At 39.5% G+C, this 19,886-nt stretch overlaps 1 protein-coding gene across 2 annotated transcripts in view; it reads left to right on the top strand.

Moving 5' to 3' along the window:
• Positions 1-17,226, top strand: part of LOC113015384 (major histocompatibility complex class I-related gene protein-like) — a 74,417-nt gene extending 57,191 nt beyond the window's left edge. The window contains exons 1-8 of one of the 2 annotated variants that reach the window (XM_026157405.1): positions 8,822-8,950; positions 10,659-10,919; positions 12,736-13,014; positions 13,936-14,238; positions 14,712-14,807; positions 16,573-16,590; positions 16,763-16,831; positions 17,160-17,226. In XM_026157405.1, coding sequence (XP_026013190.1) covers positions 8,884-8,950; positions 10,659-10,919; positions 12,736-13,014; positions 13,936-14,238; positions 14,712-14,807; positions 16,573-16,590; positions 16,763-16,809 — 1,071 coding nt within the window. In that variant the 5' untranslated portion in view covers positions 8,822-8,883 and the 3' untranslated portion in view covers positions 16,810-16,831; positions 17,160-17,226. Of the gene's footprint in view, positions 1-8,821; positions 8,951-10,658; positions 10,920-12,735; positions 13,015-13,935; positions 14,239-14,711; positions 14,808-16,572; positions 16,591-16,762; positions 16,832-17,159 lie in introns of those variants that run through there. The other variant, XM_026157404.1, reaches the window with a different exon arrangement.
• Positions 17,227-19,886: the final 2,660 nt, after the last annotated feature.

Raw genomic sequence — 19,886 nt, 5'->3', positions numbered from 1 at the left:
TCATTATATATACCCTTCCTAAAAAAAAAAAATCCATCGGCCCATAAAAACAAAAAATCGCCAGCGGCCCACCGGGCAAATGCCCGGTATGCCCGATGGCCAGTCCAGCTATGGCTATGTGGGTATAGTTTTTTTATTTTGAAAATGTGCTGATTTTTAAAGCTGTTTCTCACTACATTAAATATTTCTTACAGTGACCCACTCTATGAAGTATTTCTACACTTGGGATTGTCACGGTTTGCCAGGGCAAGCCGTGGGGATGTGGGGGAAAGGAGGACCCAGAACGCTGGACTCTTCACTGCAAGTGGTGCGTTTATTTACAGTGCGAAAATGACAATAAATCCCCGTGCTTGCCCTTTACTCCCATGTCGTGTCTTCTTCTTCTCCTCCTGAGGAAAACAATAGAGACAGCCGTTAAAACACTGAATCCCAGCAGACATACACTCACTGACTTTTAAACTAAACTAGAAGACTGACATGAAGTCTAACACAATAATCCCACACCAGTGGAAGCTCCATCACTCTCCTAAATTGCTCCCCCGACGAGCCCAGATCAGCAGCAGGTGTGTGGCAAGGACTTCGGGTGTGGCCAGTCCCCTAGCAGGGCCACACCCACCAGGCCTGAAGGTGGCTGTTGTTATGGTAAGGATTTATCCAATAGTTAAGGCAGCACCCTCTGGCGGTTGGGCCATGTATTGTATGTTGCAGTTTGGCAATAAACGGAGTCGCCACGTTAAGACAGAGCTGTCCCAGTGTCGTTTATGGCGTTGCTATTAAAGTCACGAGAGCTACCAAAACATGGTGTCAGAAGTGCTCGGGAGAGAAGAAGAACATAACGGAACACGGAAACTTCCTCACCGGAGAGAACTCGCCCTGCAAGTTTGCATTAACAGCCACAGTAAGAGCTAAGCTAACAAATTAACAAACGCTAACTAGCATCTCGCGACTAGCAGCATGGCAGCCGCGCCAGCAGCCTTCCAAGTATCACCGCCGCCGAAGTTCGACTTTTCAAAGCCGGAAGAGTGGCCGAAATGGATCCGACGCTTCGACAGGTTCAGGATAGCATCCGGACTCGAGCTACAATCGGACGAAAACCAGGTTAACACTCTGATATATACAATGGGTGATGAAGCGGAAGATGTGATCACTTCACTGAACCTAAACGACGAGGAGGCGAGTGAGTACCACATTCTCAAAGACAAACTTGAAGCACACTTTGTCGTCAGAAGAAACGTTATCTTTGAACGAGCAAAATTCAACCAAAGGCAGCAAGAAGCAGGCGAAACCGCAGACGGGTTTATTACATCTCTATACACCTTGGCAGAGCATTGCGGCTACGGGCAGCTACACAGCGAAATGATAAGAGACAGACTCGTTGTCGGAATAAGAGACAAGAGACTCTCGGAGCAACTACAAATGGATGCGGAGCTCACATTAGAAAAAGCAGTGATACGGATTCGCCAAAGTGAACTTGTTAAGAAACAACAGGATCTTCTTAAAAACAACTTCAAGCAGGAGAATCTTTGCAACGTGGACATCGTTAAAGCAAAAACGAAACACTTCAAACCACGAAAGACTGTACCACAAACCACGGAGAGGAATGTGAAAAGCCAATGCAACCGATGTGGAAAGACACCCTTTCACAGCAAACACCAGTGCCCAGCCAGAGAGGTACTCTGCAATCAGTGCAAAAAGAAAGGTCACTACGCAAGAGTATGTAGGTCTGGGGCAGTGGGAGAAATACGTGCAGCGGGTGGTAACAGAGAAGAAAGAGAAATAGCATTTCTGGGAACAGTAGCCTCAGATAGAACAGAGGATGCGTGGTTGACTAAAGTAAAAGTTAACAATGCAGACTGCTGGCTAAAAATTGATACAGGAGCGGACGTAACCGTCTTGCCTGAAAAAGAGTACAACACTCTAGCACAAAAACCGCAGCTGCAACCCACAGATCTGAAACTATATGGGGTGGGAATGTCTCCATTAACAGTTAGAGGGAAATTTACTGCTAACTTGAGCACTCCAAGCAAAGCTACAGTACAGCCTGTGTATGTAGTAGCAGACCTGACACAAGGATTACTAAGCCGCATAGCGAGCGTAGCACTCGGGTTAGTGGCTAGAATAGAAACTGTGTCACTCACTTCAGTAGAAACAGTGAAGCAGCAGTTTCCAACACTATTCAGTGGGTTAGGCCGGATGGCGGGGGAATACAAAATTGAGCTTAAAGCAGACGCCAAACCGTTTGCCCTGTCAACTCCAAGAAGAGTCCTGCTTCCCCTGTTACCCAAAGTCAAAAGAGAGCTTGCTCGTATGGAAGAGTTAGGTGTAATCTCCAGAGTAGAGCAGCCTACCGACTGGTGTGCAGGAATGGTTCCAGTACCTAAACCAAACAGAGATGAAGTGCATGTGTGCGTGGACTTGACCAAACTAAATAATTCTGTGAAAAGAGAAAGACACATGTTGCCATCAGTTGAGCACACCCTAGGACAGCTAGAGGGCGCAAAGTTGTTCTCAAAACTCGACGCTAACTCAGGGTTTTGGCAAATACCTTTGTCCAAACAGTCAGCTCTTCTCACAACCTTCATCACGCCATTCGGAAGGTTCTGTTTTAATAGACTTTGTTTTGGCATATCTTCGGCCCCCGAACACTTCCAAAAACGAATGTCTCAGCTTTTAGAGGGGCTGGAAGGAGTCGTCTGCCAGATGGATGACATTCTGGTTTATGCTGACACACAAACCCAGCACGACAAGAGACTGATCGCAGTCCTGGAACGGCTCACAAAAGCAGGCTTGACATTGAAAAGCGAGAAATGTGAGTTTGCAAAGACATCAATCAAGTTCCTCGGACAGATCATTGACACTACAGGAGTCAAAGCAGACCCAGAAAAAGTGAAAGCGGTCAGCAACATGGAGGCACCCACCGATGTGGGTGGAGTGAGACGATTCCTAGGAATGGTTAATCATCTAGGCAAGTACCTTCCCCACTTAGCAGAGAAAACACAGCCGTTGAGAGAACTACTCAGTACCAAAAACATGTGGTGTTGGAGTGAGGCTCAACAAACAGCGTTTGACAACATTAAGGCAGAACTGAGTAAACCACCGAACTTGGCACTCTACAACCCCAAAGCACAAACGACAGTATCAGCTGATGCATCCTCCTATGGACTAGGAGCGGTGCTACTTCAGAAACAAGAGGATGACGCAACCAAACCAGTGGCCTTCGCTTCAAGAGCATTAACCCCCACGGAACAGAGGTACGCTCAAATAGAGAAGGAAGCGTTAGCCATAACCTGGGCATGTGAGCGATTCTCTGATTTTCTTATAGGCATTGAGTTCCATGTTGAGACAGATCACAAGCCTTTAGTACCACTTTTGGGCTCCAAGAACTTAGACGAACTGCCACCACGAGTACAAAGACTGAGAATGAGATTAATGCGGTACTCTTTCACCATCTCACATGTCCCAGACAAACACATCGCAACTGCAGACGTGCTGTCCAGAGCACCAGAAAAAACTGTTTGTGACGAGACATTAAGAGACGAAATGAACCTGTATGCACATCAGGTGATTTCAGGTCTTCCTGCAACAGAGGAGAGACTACAACAAATAAGAGAGCAGCAAGACAAAGACGAAACACTAAAACAAATCAAACTCTACTGCAAGAATGGCTGGCCGGACAAACTCAAAATACCAGGTCCATGTTTCCCATACCACCAGCATGCAGGGGACCTGACTGTTGAAAATGAACTTCTCCTAAAAGGTATGCGTATGTCTCTATTAAACAAGTTCGGCTCTCTGTCAGGTTACAAAATAAATCTTCTTAAAAGTGAATGTTTCCCCATAAATTCTTTAAGTCTTACACTTAAACAATCTGACATTCCTTTTAGACTTAGCCCTGCCGGCTTTAAATATTTGGGAGTTAACGTGACTCGTACTTTGTCTTCTCTATACTCTTCCAATTTCTCCCCTTTAATGACTCAAATTCAATCAGATTTTCAGAGATGGAAATCGCTACCTTTGTCCCTAATTGGTCGGATCAATGCTGTAAAGATGAACATTTTGCCTCGATTGTTATTTCTGTTTCAGAATATTCCTATATTTTTACCTAAAGCTTTTTTCAAAAAGTTAGACCAGCTAGTTACATCGTTTTTGTGGGGAGGGAAACATCCCAGTGTGAGGAAATCATTATTACAGAGACTGACATTTGATGGTGGTCTTGCCTTGCCTAACTTTTTATTTTACTATTGGTCCTCTCATGTTCACAAATTGACCCATTGGCTTGAATCTCAAGAACTGCTGTGGTGCAAACTGGAACGCCTGTCGTGCACTTCCTCATCCTTAGAAGCTTTATTGTTCTCTCCACTACCACGTAAGCCTTCTCATTTCACCCAAAATCCCGTGGTACAGTCTAGTCTAAGGGTCTGGTCACAACTCAGGAGTCATTTTAAGTACATCTCTGCGTCAGTACACATGCCCATCACGCAGAACCATCTGTTTACTCCTGGCCTCATTGATGGTACCTATGTACAGTGGAAGCATCATGGTATTAATACGTTTAAGGATCTCTATAAAGATGGTACTTTCTTAACTTTTTTAGACCTGTGTTCAGAAACAAATCTTCCGGCTACCAATCTATTCCGTTATTTTCAGGCACGGCATTGCACTTCTGCTCTCTTCCCCTCCTACCCTCTTCTTCCTAATGTCCAACCGTGGGAGGAATTCTTATCCCTTAAACCCAATAAGAAGTCAATTATATCTTTAATATATAAACAACTTATGGATTTAAATCTCCATTCAGTTGCTAAAATTAGGGGGGCTTGGGAGCGGGAGTTAGGAGTACTTTTTCGGATCAGCAATGGGAGAAAGCAGTATCCAATGTCTGTTATAGTACGTCCTGTGCCAGGTTACAACTTATCCAGTTCAAGGTGTTGTACAGGGTTTACTATTCAAAGTCTCGTCTGTCTGAGATTTACCCACAAGTGATGGATCAGTGTGAGAGATGTCATGCCACCCCATGTGACCTAGGCCATATGTTCTTTCTGTGCCCAAGACTCCATGGCTTCTGGAGTCAGTATTCAGTTATTCTTTCCAAGGCTCTTGGAACCCAAATCTGCATGGACCCTTTTCTAGCTGTTTTTGGGCTTCCAGTCAACACTGGTCTAACCGACCCTACACATTTCCAAATTTTAGCCTTTACATCACTTTTGGCTAGACGTTGCATCTTACTCCTTTGGAAATCTTCAAAGCCACCTTCAGTTTCTTTTTGGTTTAGAGATGTGATGTCATTTCTTAAATTGCAAAAGATAGGCCTTGTGGCGAAGGGCAAATACAGAGAATTTTATCGTATCTGGGGCCCCTTCGTAGACTATTGCAAGTCATTAAACGCTCTACCTGCTGATTAATATCATATCTCTTCCCCCCCCTTTTTTTTTTTTTTTTTTTGTGTGTTTCGGGGTTTGTTGTTTGTGTTTGTTTTGGGTTTCTTATTAGGTTTTGTTTTGTTTGTTTATTTAAGCGTGTGTGTGGGTGTGTGTGTGTGTGTGTGTGTGTGTGTGTGTGTGTGTGTGTGTGTGTGTGTGTGTGTTATCGTATCTGTTCATGTAAGAAAAACTAAAAAAATATGTGAGGGGAACAGATTGTATTGTCATTGTAAACCACTGTACACTTGTCTCTCAATAAAAATATGAAAAAAAAAAAAAAGGTATGCGTATAGTTATTCCAAAAATATTACAAAAAGATGTTTTGACACGACTGCACACAGGTCACCAGGGCATTGTAAAGTCCAGGGAACGAGCCAAGCAGTCGGTATGGTGGCCAGGACTGAGCTCTCAACTACAACAGCTGGTAGCAGAATGTGAGACGTGTGCAAAGGTGAGACAGCAACCCAGAGAAACACTCATGCCAACTGAGTTTCCTACACGGCCGTGGGAGTTAGTTGGTGCTGATCTTTTTGAGTGGAGTAACAGCCAGTATTTGGTTGCAGTGGACTATTTCTCATGATACATAGAAATAGCTAAGCTGTCCTCTACCACATCAGCAGCAGTGATTGACCACTTAAAGTCCATATTCGCACGCCACGGCATTCCAACAGAGTTAAGGTCGGATAATGGTCCACAATTCTCCTCAGAACACTTCCAAAAGTTTGCTTCAGAGTGGGACTTTGCCCACACCACTTCCAGCCCGAGATTCCCTCAGAGCAATGGTGAGGCTGAAAGAGCAGTGAGAACAGTAAAGAGCTTCTGATGGGGAGGAAACTTCGTACCACAGTTCCCATACTTCCATCCTGCCTCAACCCAGGCTGGACAAACATCACTAAACTGAGAGAGAGAGAAGGGAAGGAGAGAGAAAAACAGTGGAAATGGTTCAACAACAGGCACAGAGCACAAGACCTCACAGGACTACACCCAGGAGATCAAGTCTGGATCACAGACATGAAAACAAATGGAACTATATCAGGCAGAGCAGAGACGCCGCGTTCTTACCTTGTTGAGACCCCGAGAGGACTTCTACGTCGAAACAGGAGCCATCTCATCACACTAAAAGAGACCAAGACGGAACCGACAGAACAGCAAATCCCTGTCATACCAGAAGACAGCAGCAGCCCGGTTTCGAACCAGGCACAGCAGTGTCTTACACCACCGTATGACCGGATTACTGAAAAAAGATATCCCACCAGAGACAGAAACCCACCGAGGTACCTTAAAGACTTTGAAGTAGGTAGTAGGTACTCTCGAGCACCTGAGTGACCAGCCAGGGGCAGAATAATCCCCTCACTCAGCGGAAGGATTGGGAAGTCTACCCCACCTTCATAGTTGGATAAGTTCACCCAGTTAAATAAAATAATTGTTATAAAGTGGAAACAATAAATGTCCGTTACAGAATAAAAGTTAATGTAACAGCATTGAAATATTCAGCTACAAGTTAAGTTGCAGTGAATGTAGTGTTGACATAAATGTGGATTAGCACAGGAAACATTATGGTTATAATGTACTCAGAAAGGGGGATGTTATGGTAAGGATTTATCCAATAGTTAAGGCAGCACCCTCTGGCGGTTGGGCCATGTATTGTATGTTGCAGTTTGGCAATAAACGGAGTCGCCACGTTAAGACAGAGCTGTCCCAGTGTCGTTTATGGCGTTGCTATTAAAGTCACGAGAGCTACCAAAACAGCTGTGACTTGGCCACAGAAAACACATGCACAAACACACACACACACACACACACACCTGCCTACATACAAATGTGGACAGAGAACAGTAGCAGTGCAGATGAAACACACACCTAATAATAATAATAATAATAGCCCACACTGCTCACGGACCCCGAGTCCACAGGGATGATTGATGAAGTTCAGATGATTCGTTATGACAGCAGCACCAGGAGAGCTGAACCCAAACAGCAGTGGATGAACGATGCAGCAGATACACAGCACTGGGAGAGGAACACTGCGTTTTTCCCTCCATTAATAATTTAAAGCAGCGCTTCAACCAAACCGGAGGTTTGTTGATGTTTTTACTGACACGTGCTGTTAATGTTTTTTTGTTTGTTTTTGCACTACATTGAAAATTTATCATTTAGATCACAGTCCGACTCCGAACTCTTGTTTAGATGCTATTAACTTGCCTTGACCACAGTGGCTTAGTCTTGAACCAAATACTCAGTTAGATGGTCAAAGGAAAATTAATCAACAGCAGGTTTGATGATTAAATCATAATGAAAGTATTTCATCCAACTAAACTCCAAATATTTACAGGTTCCTGTTTTTTCTGCAATTTCTCAGTTAATCGATTAAACTGTCATGGACACTGGAAAGGATTGGACTCAAGAGTGTGAGACTCAAAGGTTCAGTGACATTGTGTTTATTTACGGTGAAGGCAAAACAGGGTTACAAACAAAAGGAATGATTGCTAGCTGTCCAGGGTGCCAGCACAAACAGATCCACAGATAGTCTCTCTCTCCAGGGAAAACTCTCTTGGAAAGTCACTCAGACAAACTCAGGATTCCTGTGCTGTACTTCTGTCGTGACCTTGTCAGTTACCTGTTAGTTACTGTTCTCAGTACTTTACCTTGTTTGTTTCCGTTCCTGTTGCCACTGATTTTCAGTCCACTTCAACAACTTCAGCAAATGTTTGTTTGTGAGAAGCTGCTAGTAACAAATTTCTCAAAAATACAATTTAAAATGAGTTGTCTCTTTGTTATGACACGATGCGGGTGGACCATGGGAGCAGAACACACAGACATGTTTTGGACACAGTGCAGGGGGTTACACAAACAAAGGTGACACAAACAACACAATTCTGGCGCCGTGAGGAAGTGCTCGAACGGTCTACGGAAAAAGGAGAGTAGAGATGAGTGCCAGTGTACGGGGAAGCAAAAGCGCTTACTTGTCACGACCTGATTACTAGCCCGGGCTGACGAGGAGCCGGTGTTCTGGGAATCCATCCTACCTCAGCATGTCTGCGCTGGTCCAGTCGACCCGCCATCTGCACCGGGAGGGGACAAGCATCGAAGGCGTTTGGAAAGGGAGGGGGGATGAGTGTCAGTGTATGTGTGTGCGTTTAAAATGAATACAAATCACTCCACTGAGAAACTTAACAAGGTTTTATCCACTGAATAGAAAATAAATTATACAGTGTATACGCGACATAACATGAACTACACCTGTCATAACATAAAAATTTATAAAGACCAGATGAAACTAAACTTCCCTTCGTGATAAACTGGTTCATATGAGATATTTTACTTTCAGTTTCGTTGATTTAAGTGACGTTTACTCTCAGAGTAAATCCCTATTGGCTCTGATCGAGGCTAATGGTGACGTTTCTCCTGGTTCTCCATTTTAGCTTTTTCTGGACAAGCGAACGCATAAAGTCTGTTAAATGTTTGGATGTTTATGGTCACAATGAAGGCTTTCATCTTCTTTCTTCTCCTGGAAATACATGGGCTAGCGGCAGGTCAGTTTGACTGTTATATTTTTGTCTTTTTCTATGTCAGATTTATGGAATTTGAAAGACAAATGGACGGACTGTTTGCTCCCCTGAAAGTTCCTGTACGCTAAACATTTAGTTGTAATGGATCCTAGTAGAAAATGTCAATGTTTAGAAACAATCGATTATATTATACAGATAATTAAATCGTCTGTTTATCTCTTCAATACCTAATAATAAACATTAAAGTTTAGATGAAGGCAAAGATTAAAACAAGGCGACTTATGTCCCAAACTATTTGATGATTTCCGGGTTTAAACCGTTCGTGATGCATTTTTAAGCGTTGTGACTCTGCTGTCTCTCCAAACAGTCCAACAAATAAAACATCAGTGAGGAGGTCTGATGATAATCTGGTGACAGTAATTAAAACGTTTATTTTAAAAACTAAGTAGCATTTTAATTTTCATGAGGGTTTAAAACATTTTCACACAACAGCTGCTCATTAAAGTTAACTAAAGTTCATTTAAGTATCTTTATAAATATTATTTTTATTTTACTATTATTTAAAAATTATTTGTTCAGTATATGAAGAGCCACATGTCATTTGATGCAGTCTATTAAAAGTTAAAAGACTCCTGCTTTGTATTGTCTTCAGTATTATTCACCAGTTTTATGTTTGTGAATATTTTCTGTTTGACAAACATGCGCACACATATCGTAACTAACGAGTAGTTACACCCGGATATGAAGTTCACTGTTTTTCTGGTGTTATTGCTTAATTAACAGCGCAATGAGGTGACTTTTGTTGTGACGTCTATAAATAAAATAAAATAGAATTCAATTCAATTGAGATGCAAATTAAATCATTATTACTTAATAATATCAGATAGTTTATGCATGTAAAGTGTGAGTACACTACACATACCATCACGAACTAATTTTTTGTTATCACTGCTGAATGATCAATAAGAAGCTGCAGGTGAGAAATACCAGAAAAGTTTTGCATTTTATTTCCAGCAGGGAGCGCTAATGAGAAGAGTTTTAAACTAACACAAATATTGTTGACTTTTGATAACTGAAAACTCACCTGAAAACCTGATTACAGAATAAAAGATAAAATAACAATTGCTAAGATAATATTCCCCAAATAATAGTTACCTAACATTAGCGTTGGTTTTATTGATAATATTATCGATCAAAGATATTGGAAGTAAAACTTTCTGTAACAATTTTAAGCTTAAAAAAATCTATAAAAATAATATAAACGAAGAAGAAGCATCGATATGCTTCAATCAGTTCATATAATTTGTAATCAAAAATTGAAATGCAAAAGAGAAAAACTCACTTCAGAAGTGATGCTGCGTAACAAAAGCAAAACAGATTAAAAATAATATGTATTTTGTTTAACAATGAAAGCAAAAATAAAAATATAGTTAAATTAAAACCTATAATGAGTTCAAACCATCAATTGTGAAAACTGAATTAAACCAAACTGAAGGATAAACAACGGTTTTAAAACTTTCTGTGAATAATCAGGTTCAAACTAGGTTCAGAAAAATGACATTAAAGACTGAATATCTATTCATAAATCTATTTTGTGTTTATTGAAGGGACAGCAGGATTATTACAGGAAGTCCTTAATGTGCTGTAGTTTTTCTTATTGTGTTATTTAAAAAATAAAAGAATTTATAAATCTGTGTTCCTGAGATCTCACAACATTAACTGTTTCTTACAGTGACCCACTCGCTGAAGTATTTCTACACTGGATCCTCTCAAGTCCCAAACTTCCCAGAGTTTGTGTCTGTTGGGATGGTTGATGATGTTCAGATTGAATATTATGACAGCGACACGGAGAAAATGGTGCCCAAACAGGACTGGTTTGCCAGGAACACAGATCAGCAGTACTGGGAGAGGGAGACTGATATCTCCAGGGGTCAGCAGCAGTGGTTCAAAGCCAACATTGAGATTTTAAAGCCTCGCTTCAACCAAACTGGAGGTTTGTTCATGTTTCATTTTTACTGATATTTGCTGTTAATGTTTTCAGTGTGTTTTGTTTACAGTAGTAAACAGGTTTGCACACACATTTAATATTTCATTCAGATTACGGATTAAAATTTTTGACATAATAATTCGTAATAAATGTAGAACTACAGTCTGTGAAGCTTTAATTTAATTCAAACAGCTTTAATGATCATGTTTGTATGAACTGCCATAATTTAACTGTTTAGTTGATCAAAATAATCAAATAATAAAGATAAATTCATGATATTTGAAGTTTTCGGTTAATATTTAGGATTTTTTGCCTCTGAAACCTTGATGGTTGTTTTTGCTACAATTTCTTAATAATCGATTATTCAGAAATTAATCTCCAGAAAATCAGCAGGATCTAAATAATCAGTCTGAGGTGTGTTTGTTTTACAATTATTCTGAACTAATATTTGACTTTTAATAAAAACAATCCTGGACTGAAACTCTCCTTCAGTGGAAGCTTCTAGAAAGACCTCAACATAGTCTGGTGTGTAGTTTTCCCGCAGTTATACGATTTTTTTAGAATGATAGGAGGCTGCAGAGTTTCAGAGGATGGAAACTTAAACCCAGGATCAGGATCTGAGTCTGCTGCTCAGGATCCATCTTAGTGTGTTTGTCTGTTTCTGCAGCTCACAGGAAGTCGCTCCGTGTCTCAGTTCAGACGACCCTCACAAATAATCACATGTTGTAATAAATTATAGAAAAAGAAAATATGTCAGACACCATCAACAGTAGGGCTGCACGATTAATCGTTAGAAAATCGCGATCTCGATTCATACCAGGCACGTGCAGGGGGGGGGGGGGGGGGGGGGGGGCTAGAGGGGCTTGATGCACCGAGGCGTTTCTCGTGGCTTTGAGAGCAGCGATGTTATAAAAGCAGGAATGACTCCTCTCACCTGTAGACTGTCGGCTGTCATCACAGCATCAGCAGCGCTCAGGTTCCTACTCAAAGACGCCCACAGATCTCTGTGCTACACATCCAATAATATCATTAACGTGAATGTTTTAATATTTTTAGTGCAAAATCTGATCTGGTCACAGTGCTGAAAAACACCAAAGTGTCCCAGCATGGAGTCAAATTCAAGGTCTGAGTTATTGTTTCAGTCCTCTGCTCTTAGTAAATGTAATAAAAATGACAACATGGTTGTAAAATCTTAGAGGAACCTTTTTCACCTTTTTGTCAGGTCACAGCACAAGAAATTAACTGATTTATCAAAAATTATTTCTTGCATCATCATCAATGATGACATGAAGCATTTGCTGGAGCCTGAAATGCTGTAAGTAGAACTCCAGATTAGATTAATGTCACATGATCATATTAAACAGAGACACATCTAGAAAAACCTCAGGACAGTCTGGTGTTTAGTTTCTCACAGGAAGGATTTTTTAGGACTGATGACGGCTGCAGAGTTTCAGAGGATGTAAATTTAAATCCAGAATCAGGATCTGTGTCGGCTGCTCAGGATCCAGCTTAGTGTATTTGTCTGATCCTGCAGCTCACAGGAAGTTGCTCCACCTACAGCAGCATAGATAAACTGTGCAGTGATATCTCTGCAGGCAGGACGTAGATGTGCTAACGGGAGAGAATGAATTCTGTTTTTTCCCAGTGTCCTTTTCTAAAATCTACATTGTTAATGATGATTGGTTTTAAAAATCTTCCAGTGAGACAAAAGCAGCCATAAATGTAGATCCTCTATATGTTGATCACGTCTCTGTGTCAGTATAAGACTTTAGTGCAGCCTCTCTCTGGTTCACTGCAGTCTTTGTCTCTGTGTTTTTGTCAGGTGTTCACATTGTCCAGAGGATGTACGGCTGTGAATGGGATGAAGAAACAGGTGAAGTGACTGGACATGAGCAGTTTGGTTATGATGGAGAGGACTACATAATGTTTGACCTGAAGGAACAGACGTGGGTCGCTAAAAAACAACAGGCTGTCATGACAAAGATAAAGTTGGATCATGACAGAGCTCTGACTGTTCAGAAAAAGAACTACCTCACCCAGATTTGTCCTGAGTGGCTGAAGAAGTATGTGAACTATGGGAGGAGCTCTCTGATGAGGACAGGTAAAATCTATGAGCAGAATTAGATTAAAAGTTATGTCTCAGTTTATTACTTAATATGATATTAAATTAACTTTTTCATGCATGAATTATGAAAACCTCAATCAGGGCTTTTTTTTCTTGAGTATTTTTATTCATCTTAAGGCATGAAAAAAAGATTTTTGAACTTCATTTTTTTAAACGTACTTTTCATTTTCAAAGAGTATTTTTACATGTCCACTTAGTTGTACAACAAACATTTTGACTTATGAATTTGACAAATGAATAATTAATATACACTGTGTAAAAACTATAACATAACAAAAATATATTTTTAAAATATTTTATAACAGTATAACAATATATGTAACAACTATAACCCTGCCTATGGAGTGACTCATCAGTGTCCAATGTAGTGGTTTATGTGCAAGTTTACCATCAACACTGACACAAATACAAGAAAACAGCCTTTGAATAGTTGTCCACTGTAGTGACCACTATGTGTGAAAGGGTTAATATAATTGCACTTCGCGTGGCCTTTTGACACATTTTTTAAATGTAATTTAAATTTATAAACTACATCACATGGTTTAAATAATAATAATAATAATAATCTTTTAAAGTTGCTTCTGGTCGTCATAGCAGATCATCTTCCACAGTTTTAGCTCTGATATACTCATTTCTAATCCTTCTCACTCCTTATGATAATTTTAATATCATCAGTTCTGTCTCCTGTATTTGTCTCAGTGCCACCATCCTCAGATATTAAATCACAGCAGGTCTCACTGCCATCTTCTAAACCTTCCTTTCCACTCTTGCTCGTCTCCATCCACTCCACCTTGTCTGCACTCTTTTCTTCACGTCTCGTCTGCACTATGCACCCCTCCAGCTCAAATACAAATAATAGTAATAATACAGAAAGAATGAACTGTCTTTACTCCACAGACGTTCCCAAAGTGTCTCTCCTCCAGAAGTCTTCCTCCTCTCCAGTCACCTGCCACGCTACAGGTTTCTATCCTAACAGAGCCGAGATGGTCTGGAAAAAAGATGGAGAGGAGTTTCATGAGGGTGTGAACAAAGGAGAGATTCTCACCAACAATGACGGGACCTTCCAGATGAGTGTTGACCTGGATGTCTCATCAGTCAAACCTGAAGACTGGGAGAGGTACGACTGTGTGTTTCAGCTCTCTGGTGTGAACGAGGACATCGCCACCAGACTGGACAAATCAGAGATCAAGACCAATGAAGGTGAGTCTGGAATCAGGATCAGATGAGTGATGAACATGGGAAACACACTTGAATTACTGCAATACCCTGTGGTTCATGTTGGATGAGAAAGTTTGTTTGTTTAGGTTTTCTTTCTGTCAGAATAATTTTAAGGCCTAAATCAGTTTAGACCAAGTTGTGTTTTTCCACCACATTTTTTCCTGCTGAACATTGATGAATATAAAACATGTTCGTGTGTGGCCACTGATTATCTGACTAATGGACAGTTTTAGAAGATTAAATAGTAAATGGGGGAAAATGTATATTTTGAAACATATGTTCAAATTTATTGGCAGTGTATTGAAATTAAATTTAATGGCAGAACTTTTATTGTTGGAATGAAAACAAACATTAGTGAGACAAATATGTAGTGACCATAAACGAAGCTCTTGTACATGATTGTTATCTGATTGGAAAGTTTTGTTCTCACCTTTTGTTTGTTCTGTGATCCACAGGAAATTCCTTCTTCCTGATCATCTCTGTTGTTGTTGCTGTGGTTGAACTTGTTGTCATCGCTGTGATCGCATTCATTGTTTACAAAACGAGGACAGGTGAGAAACAAACTTCCTGGATTTTTCTTGTATAATGCAAACAACAATGATGACATAGTGCTAACAATAATAATGATAGTAAGTAGGGCTGGGCTATATCATACCGTTCACGGTAATACCGGTATAATGTTGGGCAACGATAAGAAAATGAAATATCACGATAGAATATGGGTAAAACGCGCATGCGCAGTGTCTTTGTTTACATACGCACATGGCGGCGACGCAGAATGAGAAGAGCGAAAGCGGATCGTTGAATGAAACGGATGAACCAGAATTGGTTTGTAAAAATGCTGCAACGTCAGTGGTGTGGAACTGGTTTAGCTTTCGTCCGTCAGATACACAACAAAGCACTATTTTTGGTAGAGCATGCTAGCGGGCCGTCGTTATTACCGTGTTTTTTGGAAAATACGGCACACTTAAAATCAATCCTTGGATTTTTCTGAAAATCGACAGAGCCCCTTATAATCCCGTGTGCCTTATGTATGAATTCTGGTTGTGTTTACTGACCTGGAAACGATTTTATGTACACGGCGCTTGAAAATCTGTCAAATGTTTCAGTACGACTTTGCTAAGCTACGAACCCGCACCGCTTGATGGATTGTCGGAGCATTACGGCTATCGTAGGCAGGAGCCTCGCGGAGTGATACGTACTGCGCTTCAACATAATATTACCGTATTGTGTGTGTATAACCTCTTTTTAAGTTTTGTGGATATTATACATGGTTATGCTGAAGATATGTCGGCCAATTTCCACTGGAAATGCCTTTTGGTTAAAGGATTTGCATTTGCACTGTCAATTTTTTATATAACTTTAATGCACATAAAAACAGCTGCTTGTTTAAGTGAAAATACATTGATGGTTTGTTGGGGTTTTTTGCACTAATAAAGTTGTGGAGTTGTAAAGTATTTTGTCTAGTGTCAATTATATCGTTATCGCAAATTTTCAAATGTATATCGTGATAAATATTTTTGGTCATATCGCCCTGCTCTAGTAGTAAGAGTAATATGACTTAATTGAAGTCATTATTAACAGTTTTCAAAAGAAAACAAACAATGCACACAGGATTAAACAGGTAACAACCAAAAGCAGCGTAAGCTGAGTCCTCAGGTTAATATTTAAGTATTTTAACACTTTCTCTGCCAGCAGGATGCTCAGACTCTTTCAAATCCTCAATATATTACAACGATATTCATTAATCATGCTCGTTGTGTTTCATAACTTGTCCCTTCATTTCTCTGCACATGTAGATTTTTGTCCAGTTACTTCACTTTTTCTTCTTGTCTGTTATTTACTTTTTTCTGCATCATTTTTCTTTCTGTCTTTGTGGTTTTTTTGTTTTTGTTTTGTTTTTTACACCTGAGCTACAGTTTGGGTGTCAGGGAACAAAATAACCACCAACTCAGTTATTGAAACCCAAACATTGTTTCTCTTTTCTTAACCATCAACTCTGCCAAACAAACACATCCTAAGGTACACCTTTACCTGCATTAGAAATGTGTACGTTCTCTACCATCGGTCGCTTTACTTATAAATTTTACACGAGCACATTTTGTGGGAAAAGTCAGAACATATCTATAAACACATTAGTGAGTAAGCCCAGTGTCTATGTTTTTAATTTTAGAAATTAAATTAATGCTTTTGTCCAGATTACAAAATGAAAATATGAAATTATGTTTGATGCCTTGTATAATACATGAAAAAAAAACTTGTGTTAACATTTATAACAAATTATTAAAATGATGTATTTTTTCCTTTTTATTTCAGAGAAACGTCCCCCATCTCGTAAGTTAAACTTTGTCCCTTTTCTCTAATCTCTTGTCCACACTAAATTAAAAAGGGTTTCTGTACTCTAATCTAAACAGTCTTTCAGGGCTGTTTCCTGTTGTGTTTGATTGTTGTAAAAGTGACAGATGAGAGCAGGATGTGGACTAACATTGTGTTTCTGACCCTACAGCTGTAGAGAACCCTGAAGTCCAGGAGCAAATGCTTCCTCAAGCCTAAACCACAAACAGCTCTGCACACAGTGAGTTACTTCATATTTGTGTCTCATGTTTTAGCTTTCTTTTAAAACGTATGTAAAATAGTGGCTGTAGTAAAATCTCCTGTTTAAATATATTTTTAAAAAGTGCTTTAGTATAACTTTAATCATATTAAAAGAAAAATGCTTTCAAAAAACAGTTTCATGAAATTATTTAACTAAATTAAAACAAATGTGTTAATTCCCTTCAAAAACATATGAAGTAAATATTTGTTTGAATCAGGAGTATTTTAGATCTTAATGAAACTGTAAGTAGATTATTTGTGGATCTGAACAATCCTAACATTTATTGTGTTTCTTTTTATCTCTGTAGGTTTATGGATAAACCTACAGTGGAGCTTAAAGAAGATGTGGTTCAGCTCATTCTTCTCCATAAACTAGAATTCATTGATTGTTCACATCATAAAATCTGTTTAAAAAAAAATCTAAAATATAGTTGCAGATGCTGGTTAATCAAGAAGTTTGAAAATGAGCTGGCAAATATTTAATATAAACATCATAATGGTGAAACGAAATTATTCTGAATTTGTTGTTTTCAGTTTAAAAAAGTCTTTCTTTGAAAGATTTAACAAAGATGTGACCGCCTGGAAAGACATGAAACAATGGAATCATCACAGCAGTTGTAGTACAATCATAATTAAGCCGTTGTATGTTCATCTTAACTCAAAAATCCAATAGTTTAGTTTTTCTGGGGTTTTCTTGTAAATTGTTGCATCACTCATGAATGCTGAGATTCCCTCACTCTCAGTGATAAACGAATCATAATATTTTTCAAATTTTGTACATGTTTACTTGTGTATTTCGTAAAATTTGATTTAAAAGACAATCTTGTGTTGAATTCCAGGAGACCTTAAAAGATTTTTCTGTATGTCTGAATTTTTTTCTTAATTAATGAAGATGATGTTTATTCTCTGTTGTTTGATTTAAGACATGTTTTGAGGGTTTTTGATTGTAGAGTTTAGTTCAAGTTGAGATTCTGGAGGGTTGTGTGGGTTATGTTTTTAACACATTGGTAGATGTGTTTCTGCTTATAGTTCAGGATTTTTCAAGGTTTTCCTCATTTGTCTGTAAACTTTAAAAAATTAATTAGTAGAATATGTATCAGTAAAACGGCATTGCTCTTTCTCTCCTTTTCGTACTTTGGTTGTCAATAAAGTCCCAAATAATCCAAATTGCTGTGACTTTTTTGTTATAAAATGTAAACTTAGCTACAGTTTCATAAATACGGCCTAAATATTAATGGACTAGATACAATATAACTTGTGATAGTAGCTCAGTAAGTTCAGGTGTCATAGTGACAGCTCAGGTCCATTAAGTGTCCTTGTGACAAAGGACCCCACGGACACAGCGTTGCAAGATGGTTCAATGTTTATATATTTTTTTGTCTCCACTCTTTTGGTTGTGCAGCTTTGCAGCGGATGTCTCTAGCACAGTATACAGCAAACCAGGGGTATTGACCAGCCAACCCCAAGAAGTGACTCACCTCCTTTTTGGTTTTGGGATGCCCTGCCAGCCTCTTAAGTGGTACTCCAGATACTGTACCTCCCTCCATCAACACTTCTTTGGGTTGGCCATGAGACCCGCCTGCCTCAGGGACTCCAGGACTGCACCTGCTCCACATTCTCTGCCCAGGTGTCACTGTGTATGATGACATCATCCAAAAAGTAACAGAATATGCAGCGTGAGGGTGCAGCACCCAGTCTAAAAGGTGCTGGAAGGTGGCAGGGACTCATCCAAACAGAAGTGTGACAAATTGGTACAAACCAAATGGATGAAATTTGACTGAGTCTAGCCCCTCTGTTGTACAGGCGCTGCTGATGTTCCTGGGCCTGGAGCAAATTTTCTCCCAGAAAATATGAAGCTTTGCTCTCTGGTCCAAAACATATTGAATCTCATTCTTCTAGAGTTTAGTTCAAGTTGAGATTCTGGAGGTTTGTGTGGGTTATGTTTTTAACACATTGGTGGGTGTGTCTCTGTTTATATATCAGTAAAACTGCATTGCTCTTTTTCTCCTTTTTGTACTTTTGCTTTTCAAAAATCCCAAATAATCCAAATTTCTGTGACTTTTTTTTTTAAAATAAAATGTACACTTAGCTAAAGTTTCATGAATACAGCCCAAATATTAATGGATTAGCTACACTTTAACTTGTGATAGTAGCTCAGTAAGCTTAGGTGTAATGATGCCAGCTCCAGTCCATTAAGTGTCCTTGTGACAAAAGTATTGTGTGTGTGTGTGTGTGTGTGTGTGTGTGTGTGTGTGTGTGTGTGTGTGTGTGTGTGTGTGTCGTATTGTGGTTCGATGTTTGCTTTTGTGGATGTTTATTTTTTTCATTTGGTTTACCAACACTAGACTTGACAATTTGCATATGATGAAGGAACTGACCTCACAGCCCATTGTTCCTTCAGTGGGCTGGTTTCAGCTATTGTGTAAATGTACTGTTTATAAGATTGGGGAAACCTGCAGTCAGCTGAGACTGAAGAAGTCACTTGGATGAGTGACGAAATGTTTCTCCCACTGAAAACTACATCCAGATGAACAGAATCAACCTTTTGGGAACACCACACTTTATAGACTTGTGCTTTCCAGAATGGTCGCCTGAATCAGGTAGAGTATAAAAGAAGCCCACCTGCTTTTAGAGGGGTTGGGTTCTTTGGCATGTGTTGGCACGTAAACTCATACTTTATTTAATAAAGACTACCAGAACTAACAGAAAGTCTTAAAATCCAACATTATATTTTAATTTTTATATGTAAATACATAATATCCAGTCTGTAGCCTTTCGGTTTAGACAATAATACATAAATATTACCTCTTTATTTGTTTTTTTTTTGTTTTTTTAAATAAAATTCAACATTTCTGATTTTAGGAATTGATCGTTTCATTATTTTATCATTGCAGCAACGTTGCAGAAAGAGAAGGACACACAGCTATTCCAGCTGATTTTGCTGGAATAGGTTTCCAGATGAATTTGTGGGCGGATTAATAATTGCATCTGGATTACTTGGGGAAGTTATTTGTATATGAGTGTAAACACGAGCA

The sequence above is a fragment of the Astatotilapia calliptera genome, chromosome 22 (genome assembly GCF_900246225.1).
Source record: "Astatotilapia calliptera chromosome 22, fAstCal1.2, whole genome shotgun sequence".
In the NCBI taxonomy this organism is placed as follows: domain Eukaryota; kingdom Metazoa; phylum Chordata; class Actinopteri; order Cichliformes; family Cichlidae; genus Astatotilapia; species Astatotilapia calliptera.
The sequence above is the reverse complement of the archived record's forward strand: the minus strand, read 5'-3'. Positions and strand labels throughout refer to the sequence as shown.